Genomic DNA, 12,177 nt, shown 5'->3' with positions numbered 1-12,177 from the left:
TCGAGATTATTATATATTCATGAATATTCACGTCACGCGAGTCATGCGTGATATTGTTCCGGAAACTAATTACAGTAGCAACCAATCTAAATCAAATAAACAATTTATTATCTGCTAATAATTTTAATTAAAATAAATAATGCTACATTCGGTCGCACTCAGTTATAGTTGCTATATTTATTTTTTAATTATTGAAATATTTTATATGTTTTTATATATTTATGATAAAAAGTAATACTCAATTATTTAAATTTTCTTATTTAGTATACAATGATGGTTGATAATAAAACAGCATCATTACATAAAAATATTTATTTAAAAATAAACTAAAGTAAACTTAGAACAATAACTTCCTTATATAAAATTAAACTCTAAATACATAAATAGTTACGGTAATAAAAACTCCTTAGTTAACAAATTTCGATACGAAAATTTGTACTAGGGCGAAGACGAATACCAACACTCCAGGTTGGAAGGTCGATGCCGCGCCAGTGATGGACCGTGCCCACACTGTGTAGTTTGAGACTCTAGTGTACACTTCAGGGAAAGCCGTGGGGTAACAGTTGTTGGTGAAGACCAGGATACCTGAGAGAAGCCCGTTGCAGACTAAGGGACCACCTTCATCACCCTGAAGAACAGAAAAATAACGTTATTCATTTATTTCTAGAACGAAACATGCGAACAGATGGGAAAGGAATTGGTGTAACGATAAAAAAAAAATTCACTAGCGATAAGGTTCAAATTAGTGGCTGTCAGAACAATTTATGAATGAGAAATTTGACTGTCGTCACCACAAATCTAGTAAGTTGTAGTTTGAGACTAGAGGGCGTTATGTGAAAGTTGTATAATTCTGGAATTATTTTCCTATCCCCCAAAATATTGTCTATCAGTTAGAAATTTTCAAATTTCATTTATATTAAATGAAAATGAATAATTCTTCACTCAGAAAAGGTTAGAGAACAATAAAAAAAACAGAATGAAAACTATTCAAATTAGATAAAAGCACTGTCCTCCAAAGATCATACGCCATTAATTTCGTGTTTTCCACCAGTTCCTCGTCTCAAGATTAATTACATAACAGTACAAAAGATATTTTTCTTGAGAAAGTTCTTTCGATTTGTAACTATTACCAGCGGGATCGGACCATTTAGAGGAAATCGTTACAAATTTCTCTACCATTAATTACTTTGACCGAATCATGATTTATCCTTGATATTAAGTAAAGCCTGTATTTTCGTATTAAGTAGACAGTTATATTAGGCTCATGACTAAAAGTTCTAGTTTGAAGTATTGTGTTATTACGAGATTTATTGGTTTTAAGTTGTATCATTCAAGAGATCATATAGAACATTTTTTTTATTTAAGGTTTCTTAACTGAATTCAAGATGTCTTTGGTTATCATCTGAGTAAGACCTGATAATCTAAGGCTTAGTGATAGATCGTCAATAATCGATCGATAACTTGCAACCTGACAAGACTTAAACTCATGATTCCAGGCCTCGGGTTAGTCCCAAAACTAGGCGAACCCGTTACCAAATATAAAGTAGTTAAACAGTAATAAAATGAAATATTCGATAAAGTTGCTACTAACTCTCTGGAACAATGTCTTGTCTAGAAGTCTAGACCCTTCGAACAATATATCATAAATAAAACCTCCTTACGAGACAATTCCCATTAAGTACATATTTGTGTTAGTACGTGATCATTCAGTATTCATGTTTCGAAGCAGTAAATTCTTGGGTCACCACTAAACAACTCGTAAATTATAGTAATGGCCGCTATACAATTGCCGCATTGGTCACACTACGCTGTTTGTTACAAGAAAGTATGAAACAAAAATCAGCTAAGAATTATGCTTTACAGGAAATCTTTTTATAATAACTATCGTCAGACTGATTCATTATTAAATGATGTAACGAATTACTCACGCGTATTTATCGGGGTAGCCCGACTAGTTTCGGACCCAACCGGAGTCCTTAATCATGAGCAGACGCGGCGGGATCGCGAGTCGAATCCGACATCATTTAATAATTACAGGAAATCGTGGGGAATAATAGTTATGGTCGATTCAATGCATCTTTGTTCAGCGCCATCTAGTATCACCAACCCACAAATGAGTAAAAGCACTGATCAATACTAATTTCTCTCTAAATATGCACAAATAGCCGAGTGGTTCAGGTCACCTCGCCAAACCCTCTCGAAAGACCCGTCTCGAATGCGACCTGTCGCGGGTATGATCTCCTAGGACAAGCAATTGTGTGATTCACGAATGCGTGTCTAGATTCTGAGTGTCTTTGTGCATGTGACTTGAATGTTTGTAAAGTCTCGCCTCGCACGAAACGAAGATCAAATTCATGAATGAGGGTTTGTTTTTTTTAAGAAGATTATGTTCCAAGACGAGGACTAGATCGGAGTTTTTATGTCCTGATAAAAGTTTATGGCGTAATTATTATTAATCAATTTTATACTTACTAAGCATCCCGTTGATATGATGTCGTGAGAAGCTGAGCAGATCATTGAAGGGAATACGTTGGGTGAGTTACTCAAGCCGGCGTAAACCTTCTGGCACAAACTCTGGCTGTACACGTACTTGTTCGCAAACTTGAGGTTCAAGCTAGGAGTACCCTGTGGAAAAATAATCAAGGTTACAATAGCATAAACGGTCAACAACGATGCATAGCGAAAGTCGCTGTTCTGTATAATGTGCCTACACAAGTATTAGAGAACGACGCACAGCAAGAAGTCCACCTTATGTGTCGTGCTGTCATTGTTATTGTCAAACGGAATGTACAGAGGAACGTTAATTTAAAACGTCACTTAGCTAGTTCCGTTTCCGTTGCATGGCCAATTTGATTACAGAAAATGCCTAAATTTTTATTTGATCAAAATATACAGATTAGTATTCAATGAAAGTAATTCTTACTTCAGCAGTGGTACCGTCAGTACCCCAACCAGCAATGGTACATGATGACATTTCTGGGGGTCCAACTAAAGGACCGGGCAGAGGCAGAGCCCTGATACTGGTGCTGTTGATGAATGGAGTGACGAGCTGAAAAATACCACCATTATCAATGGGATGAAATAAAAGCAGAAAGATTTAATGTAACTTTCGCCGGGTCGATTCATACTAAAATGATATAACGGTTTAATCACGCGTTTTATCGGAATCGCCCGCCTAGTATCGAATCTAACAGAGTCCTTAACCGTGCAATGACGCTGCGTTGAGGTAGTGAGACGAACATGAGGATGTAAGGACTCGAGTTAATTTGTGAGTAAACGTTTGTATCATTTTAAGTAGAATTGGAAATAGTTGTAACAGAAGAACTGAAACAAGTATAACACGGTTAAGACATGGCTTTAGTTATGTTTGAAGTCTATCAAGGAATTATACTCACGGTTATAATAGCGATGTCATTAAGATGTGAGGAGGCAATGAAATCTGGATGTACGTTAGAGCTTAACAAATTACGGTATCGGTTGGGGTCAGCATCGTTAGATAAGGTTGTAGCGCCAGCGAACACCCTGTACTGTTGTAAGTTAATCGCCGTCTGCACTCTATAATTAAAAATAGGAAAAAAACACATAAGAATATAAATTTTAAATTGATTCATAATGATCATAATAATCTTGTGACCAGAATAATAATCAGAATACCTATGAACAAGTTTAAAAGAGTTCTAATCGTAGTTTTGGAAGATAGACAGCGTTCTGCATAGCGTAGAGCGACATCCTACTTCAACAAACGCAATAAAAAAAAACTTTTAGTGGCTCCGGTTAGGCTTCAAGTCACTTTTGACTGACAAGAATCGTAACAGATCATTCCATATCCAAATCGACATTTTGGGTATAAATACGCCATTTGTCCTCCCAAAAAATAATGCATCAGTGGGGGTACAGTTTAAAGTCTACCAAGATGAAAATACAAACATTGATGAGGCAAAGCGTTTAGAACAAAGTCAGTGTTTCGATATCACCCCTGACATACAGTAGTACCAAGTGAAAGAGGACAGAGTAGATATTCCATTTCCTTAACTAAATCTGATAAGTTCGCGGAATCCACACGAAGTTAGACACTGCAAGATTTATTACTTCGCACACAGTTTTGTCATCGTTGTTGTTCAGTTGTTAGTGTAATTTAGATTCTCAGGATTGATTGTATTAACGCCACTTTAGTTTAATTACTAGTAAACAGTGAATCTCAACAGAATATTAAGTTCAAGTCTTTTTTTGGACATGATGACCTTTGTTAATTGGTTTAATTAACTCCATAAAAAGAATGATGACAGCTGTCGACCGAAAAGGTTAAATTGATTTGGCGGTGACTAACCCATTTGGTCCAAAAGTAAACATGCAGGAAGCTGCAGTCAGTACGTGTTGTAATGTGATCAGGACACCTCCGCAAACATGTCCTCTAGTGGGTGCCGTGGCCAAACTTGTCTGCTGCAAGGATGCCTGGAAGAAAAAAATATCCTTAATAACATGCCTTGTTACTATGCCAGATGTTAGTGGTTGAGGAACAAAAGCCAGCTTTTGCCGTAAAAAAATGTGTAAATACAGTCCATATGTATGTATTTGTGACTATTTCTTGACGGAAAAAATTGAACGATTTTTTCTCCATCAGTTTAGTAAAGTTTAATTATCGTTCATAATTATTACCTAAGGCAGCACTGAAAACTAGGTAACCACCGAAATATTGTGTGTTCTTAGTTTAGGAAAATTTCCCAAAATTCAGGCTATTTATATGAAGACCTAGACGTTTTCACTATTTTTGGCAAGTTTTTTTGTTAGTCTGACAAGTCACTCATATGTCCGTCAAAGATCAGACAGAGTTTTCATTCATACTGCATTGAACTTATAGCACAAGACAAGTATAAAATCTTATCATTTCAGTTCTTCCATTATGGCACCTTTAAGCACAACTTGCGAGAGCGAGAAAGCGAATTTAGTTCTTAGTGGCGTCTCGTGTCCACAACAGCATTAGTCCTATAGCACACAGTAAGTGCAGTTCATTTCCCTCATCAGTTATCTTAGACAATTTGTAAGGATCCAAATTTGTCTTCCACTGTTCTTTCTCTTTTCTTTATATAAAAGGCGATCTCGAAAAAATAGGACGATAGCCATTTGTTTGGTAATTTGTCAAGTAAGGGGCTTTGCGTATTCGGGTGTAGATTTTTTTTATGATTTGAACCATCATTCTTTGAACTTCAATGAACGTACATAGTTTTGAAATCGGAGTTGTCTTTTCTACAAAATAATCTCGTAAGTTGATATTATATGTGTGATTTTGTAAATAATAATAATTTTCCTCACAGCAAGTTCTTTTTCGATTCCTGGAAATTGTTTACAATGGCGTTATCAAACGGATAAAGATTTATTATTCACTTAATCTTTTTATCAGTGGATTATGTGGAATTTCAGAAGGGTATTCCGATTAAAGTTTTAATTTATGATATATCTATATTATGAGTAATGTTTTCCAAATTTTGAGGTAGGATTGTTGTGTCATAATAGTAACCTTTAGGGCGAGTGCACGACTGTTCGAATTTAAAATTTATGCGGGGGAATCCTAATGGAACCCGAACCCGAACCCGAATCGAACCCACCTTCTTGGAGGAAGTGAATGACAGTGTCAGACTCTTACTGACTACACTTGAACCTCCGTGCAACGTCTTTTGCATTTTGGTTGGGACTTGAGTATTGCCACCTATTAAAGAAACGATCTGAAATGCCCCTTACCGGGCAATACACAGACAAAGTTGGAAGTCTATGGTGGAGACATTTAACCATCAGAGGGCCAGTATGGTAAAAAAGATAAAGATATAGTTTATTCAAAGCTATCTTCGGCTATTTGAAAAGTTGAATCAAAATACCATTAGAAAATACCTCATAGTTTTGACCAAGCTATTTGTCACATACCAACATCGTACACAAAATTCATGGTTTATTGAAACAAACTGTAATAATGTGTCGAGTTTAGGGATCGTAATTGCGTATAAATTACTGTGACAAGCAGTTGGAACGAAGCCACCCATGCAGTGACCTATTTAGTATTTAGCTCATACAATTTTTTGGACCATAATAAACATATGACAAATTCTACGCTTTTCTACTACTAGTCTACCATATTTGTATATCTAGATACAGTTCCCATCTCATTTCTTTAATAACAGTAATACTATCATGCCTGAATATACAGATAACATAAAATTAAAACACAAGCACGAGCAGCCAAACATAGACCTCGATGGCGTGCAATTAAGGAGGCCTATGTCCAGCAGTGGACGAATATGGGCTGATGATGTTGAAAACAAAACATTACTATTAACTGAAGGAGGAACAAAAGTTATGATAAAGTTCGAGTTAAACTGAGATACTGAGAGTTCCATACAAGTAGATAAACACGGCAAAATTACTTAGCACTCATGTTTGTTTTGAGCGGCAAGTGACATATTATTTGTAAAAATATAACTTTCTATTCTTAATGGCTCTTAAGATACAGCCTGTTTATAGAATGATGAACAGACAGCCCAGTAATACCATTACGTTTTTAGCCTTGGAGTATGGAACCCTAACTTTTACATACATACCTACTTATGCCATATTTTAACCTTAAAAAATCACAGATTATTATAATCCTCCTTGGTTTTTAGCTATCACGAAAGTTTGGCTTTCCTTTATCTTAAATACAGATTGTGAGTTAATACCTTGATTTCATATTTATACTGATTTTGCTTGGTTTTCAATGGAGTGCCTTTGTAGATAAAATATAACAAGAAAAGATAAAAGTATTATCGAATTGACAAAGTGTCAGATTATATTCTGACATGCATATTTTGGTAACGACTTGATTTGTTTACTCTGAATTGATATGATTATGAAACACATTTAAAAAGACCCCTGAAGAATGTATTCCGGAAAAAAGGATCTCTGTCTATTACACTTCATGAGATACAATCTCATGATGCAGAAAACATAATGAAAATCTGAATCAAAGTTAAGCAACGTTTATACTGTTGTAAACTTGATGGGTGACCAAGCTTTGTTTCACTTCAGCCTATTTGTTCAGAAATTTTTGTGTGTCTAGTCGTACTCGCACTGGGCCACGCAGAGTATTCCTTAAGTATTGGTTAGCTTGTTGTTTCACATAAAAAATATTCCTTACTATTCCATACTGAATTAAAGATGTATATTAACCCATATTTAAGTTATTTGGAAGAGGACTATTAAACCAGCCGAAGAAATACATTTACGAAATTGAAATCTAGAATCACACACCTAAATTCTTATTTAAGTGGTAAACGAAAATCGTGACACAATACCTATTGACATAAAGCTAGTTCGCGAAAATATCGCGTAAAAAGCAATACATTGCCCGCAATGATGTAATCACTTCTAATAGCAGAGCTAAGCGGCTACGCAATGTAATGCGAAGCTGCAACTCTATATTTCGGTCATTCAAATGAGTCTAAACATTTTTCCTTGTTTTTTTTAAGTGACTCAACTTTACGACGCGATTAAGTATCATAAATTTCATAATACTTATTTTTAACAAAAATTGTATTTTCCTTAACCTAATATTGATAATTAGATAATTAGGTATTTCATTTTAGATTAGATATTGTTTTATTATAAGAAGTTATATGTGTCTATGAAATACCTATATAATCTAGGAAAAACCTTGTGATATTTTCGAATCAAGGTTATTTAACGATACATCACGCAACGAAATCATCCGGACGTTATGTTACGATGCAGGAACTCAAATATGAAAAGTAAAAAATAAAATAAAAATAGGTATGATTTGACTAGAGGAAGAACAGAAGACTGGCTGTTGCCGTTTGCTACAAGTAATAATAATAATGTTCAATAATTACCATGTAAGGAAACTGCGCTTCAGCCGCCAAATTTCCGCTGCTAAGCCTGTTGGTTACATTGAACGTCATAGCGTTCGCGCCTGTAAAAGAAGATTTATATCAAAAAAGGTTTTAAAAGACAATAAAGTCAATGAGTTGATACATGTCATGACAAAACAACGACCAAAGTAGACACGTACAGAGTACTGTCACGTAATGTAGGGATATTATGCTAACAAAATTTCAGCTCAATCGGAAACGAGAAAAAAATGAACTTTGGACAAAGGAACAGGCGAGAATAGAAAAAAACATGTAACAAAAGTAAAAAACACTGAATTTAAATTATGGTTATGAAAGTTATACATTTTTCAAAAACTGTCGTATGTTTTTATTCTTTTTTCGGGAGGATTTCTTAGATCTTCCTTTAAAATCACATTCAGTCACAAATGATTTAACCAACCGTGGACTTTTTAATAGGGCCATATGTCCATCATTGAAACTCCTTTAAACCAGAATCGGCAGGTTCTACAATAATAAACAAACGAAAATCACCCAGCACTTAAGCTCGGTGTGTCATAGGCAATGATAAACATTCTTGAAGTACACAAAACGCAAATAATCAGAAGCAACCAGAAGACAACAGTAAAGGGCAATTATAAATAAAAATAATAAACATACCAGCTAGCGCTATCAAAAACAAACACACAATTTTCGACATATTTACAATTATTTTTTTAACGTCTCACAAGACCACATCAACAGCTCAAACTACAATGGTAAAGTAAAAATTATATTTATATTATGAAGTCTGAATCACTAGTAATCTTATCTACTAAATGCGAGGATGGCTAACGTTTACTATCTAATCCACTTTATCGAAAAAATCATCCAAAAAAGTCCGCTTACTACGATAAGTTATCGAAGATTTTATTGTAAATTGTACTTTATTTTATCGTCTAACGAGTTATATTTGAAGTGACTCATGTATCGCGTCAATGCATTATTTGAATCATACATGAGTATTAAAAAAGACTCCCGGCAGGATGTCATCCTTACTCAATGATCAAGCTTTTTTCTTATTTAGAAATTGAGTATCTGTCTGTAAATGCATGGATAGCCGAGTTGTAAAGGCCAAAGCCATTGGGCGCGTGTATCGTTTGTTTCATCCATAGTTACTTGTTCTAAGTCTGAGTTTATTGTGCATGTGATTAGAATGTTATAAGTGTCTAATAAAGTAGTAGTATCATTCTTGCAAACATTCTTTCATGAGAATTTACTATTCAGAACCTAGGTCTCTAAGCATATATGAGTGAACTGAAAACTTTAGTCAAAAAGCAACAACCCACATTTGTATTTCGTATGACCAGAAACAAAACAATTGATGAGCATATGATTACCAACTGCTTTTAAAGTTAAGCGAACTTTATAGTTTTGGTATCAAGCAACAAAAAAAATTCGCAGTTTAAGTTTTCAGATTTATCGTCTTGATATTATATCTTGTACATCTGACAGCATTCAAGGCCTTTTGTTTCTGTCTGTACGACCTCATAGAGATTCGAGAATACACGCGTCATTAGATAAACGTCAGATATCTAAAACTTGTAGTATTGTCATGTGTTATAGTGACTGTACAACATTAATAATTGAATGACGAGCCGTTCGCTGAAATATTCTAGTGTAACACCCTATCAGGAACCGAAAGTTGATCGTGCTTCGTTTTGTAACAAAGCAACGAGAGTTTTGGTGTAAAGTTGCTTTGACGAGCAAGGTTGATGCATTACGTTCGATATTTGAACAAAAACAACTAACTGTTACAGGTAAATTAAATGCTCACTGGCTGTAAGCATTTCACCAAACGTTAAGCATTCCTACGAACGCACATTTATAGGAAAGGTTTAAATTGTCACCACTATTAGAAAAGCTACAAGAACGAAAGAAAAGAAACTCTGAGGTACGTAAACAAACTCATAAAAAATAAGCTTTAAGACTGCTAAGTTTATTTAAAAGAAAAAACCTCCAAAAAAATACGATTCATTCAAATCTAGAATCGTGATTAGGGGAACTCTTATGACCACGTTCCACCTTCGGCATCAGCTTTATGTCCTATCATATTGCATTGTCACGCAATATATTTATGCTGTAAAATTTCAGCTCAATCTGAAACTGGTAAGTGGATCAAATTCCCCTAACAAGATTTGATTACAGTCCGTCAGGTAACGGGATAGTTAAAACTAAATTAAAGCTTGTAAATGGGTGTGATCATACTTTTATTTCCCAGAAGTGATAATTTTCCATCGACAATATGTATGAAGTACTGATTTTCACTTACAGCTTACGTGTTAGGAATTCCATTTATCAAGATAAGATAGTCAAACAATATGAGGAAAAAATACACTTTTGTATAGACGGATGATGCTATAAACATAAATGAATTATTTACGAAATTGTAAATATTTTTTTGTAACAGGAATAGGTAGATTATTATTTCATTAATGTATAATTTTTGTCAATGTTTCTATGAATTTTCTGACTAATTTTTCCATCGTCATGATACTTATTATCAGATAAAACTGCGTTTGGGCATTCCTAAATACCAAATCGCTGACTAATATGAACATTAATGTGATAGCCATAAAAAACAAAGTATTTATTCTGCAGAATATGTTTTAAAACATCTTTAATATTAATTTTTTTTAAATTTTTCAGTAAAATTGCATTATTAAAGCAATCTTTGAAGGTTTTGTGCACCAAATGCACAAACCGTCTAAAGTGTTGAAATATTCACCGGTGATGTGTTTCTGATGCCGCTATAACACCAAAATAATAAAAAATTGAAGCAACTGTTGGCACTGTCATGAATTTGAAGAGCGAGCATTTTTCACTGTTTATTTTCGTCCTAGTCCCAAAACTCAGTTATTGTATTTGTTTGTTATTCAGGAACCATATAAATCGGGCATTTTTGTTTCCGTCAGTACCCCATACCTATTGAAACTGCATTGATTCGAGACGAGTTCGTGTCGCGAATTGAAAGTTTGTTACCTGTCTGAAGGGGCACAAAGAACGATGCAGCAATGCATTAGAAACTTCACCGTCCGAATCTTTGTACTCAATGCTGAAAGTTTATTTAAGACGAACGAAATTCTAGAAACAGTTTTTACAGTTCAAAACACCCCTTATTCTCTGCCACAATAATATGCTGCTGTATTTGTTGCGAAAGTTTCTGAAAACACCATAACGAATGAAGAATTGAATGAAAACAGTTTCATTTTTAGGAATAGACAATGCAGTCAACCTCAAGTGTAATTGCTGAGCCCGGGGCTATAATCTATGACAAATGATTCCTGTTTTGTATTAGCTGTGCCCGTGACTTCGTCCGCGAGGAAGTGATTTAAAGCAGTGATATAAATTGAATAAGCCTAATACACTAATCTCATAAACACTTATGTAAATGTGCACAAATGCACCGATGGAGAGACAAACAATTTTTTTATCGTTTCTAGACCACGCACCTAGTATTCTTGAATGAAAATATTCAATTTACTGATTTCACTTATCTACGTTTTGATTATGTAATATACAATGTGTAGAAGGACCAATTCCATTGATACCAAATATCTGTAAAGGCTTGTTATAACCAAGGACTCCTTACACATTTCCACGACTATTTATTTTTATAGTGAAGCCGGTCCATGTGAACGTAACTTCTACAATGTCAGCACTCTACCCTTTTTAAAAAGCTCGTCTAACCATGACGCCGATTCTATACTAAAGAACTCGCAAACGCCAGCTCGTCCATATAAAATATATACGAAGTAGTTTCACGGATCCATCTGTGAGAGTAAAAAGAATTTCCCGCGACGTTACTACGACCCAGGAGGAAGGAGTTCAACTATTTACGAGCCTTAAAAGTCTGCCGATAACGATGAAATCCGAACAAATTTCCCCTTATCTAGTTCACCCCTTTGTCGTTCTTTATAGACCCCAAGCATAATACTATTATGAGTGCCGGCATCCAAAGATAAACTCATTCGCTCCCGAAAATTCCCAAATGTGGCGACTTGAGATAATTATCAAAACCAACGATAAAGTTTGAGATTTGTGACGCATTGTAAGCTTGATAAGATCACACATACTGAGAGGATTATTAAACTTTCCGTGAATACCGAATTTTGGGGTTTAAAAAGTTTTAATCGTGTTGCCTGTTCATAATATTCCGTTATTGAGTTCCATTATATTATATTGCAAACAAAAGGGTTCATTCAAATTTCGTATTTAAATCTTGAGTCTTTCTTGCTACTTATTTTAATTAAAATAAAACATTAGT

General features: G+C 34.7%; 1 protein-coding gene across 1 annotated transcript; it reads right to left on the bottom strand.

Annotated features, from left to right (window-relative positions):
* Positions 1-333: 333 nt before the first annotated feature.
* LOC113500529 (trypsin-like) lies at positions 334-8,636 on the bottom strand. The gene is made up of 7 exons (XM_026881359.1): positions 8,532-8,636; positions 7,875-7,954; positions 4,328-4,452; positions 3,396-3,555; positions 2,924-3,049; positions 2,473-2,625; positions 334-628 (listed from the first exon to the last, which is right to left on the bottom strand). Exons 1-7 carry the CDS (start codon positions 8,569-8,571, stop codon positions 407-409), a joined length of 906 nt encoding a protein of 301 aa, XP_026737160.1. The 5' UTR covers positions 8,572-8,636; the 3' UTR covers positions 334-406.
* Positions 8,637-12,177: the final 3,541 nt, after the last annotated feature.

The sequence above is a fragment of the Trichoplusia ni genome, chromosome 14 (genome assembly GCF_003590095.1).
Source record: "Trichoplusia ni isolate ovarian cell line Hi5 chromosome 14, tn1, whole genome shotgun sequence".
NCBI classification, from domain to species: domain Eukaryota; kingdom Metazoa; phylum Arthropoda; class Insecta; order Lepidoptera; family Noctuidae; genus Trichoplusia; species Trichoplusia ni.
Note: the sequence above shows the minus strand (reverse complement) of the source record. Positions and strands in the feature narration are given on the sequence as shown.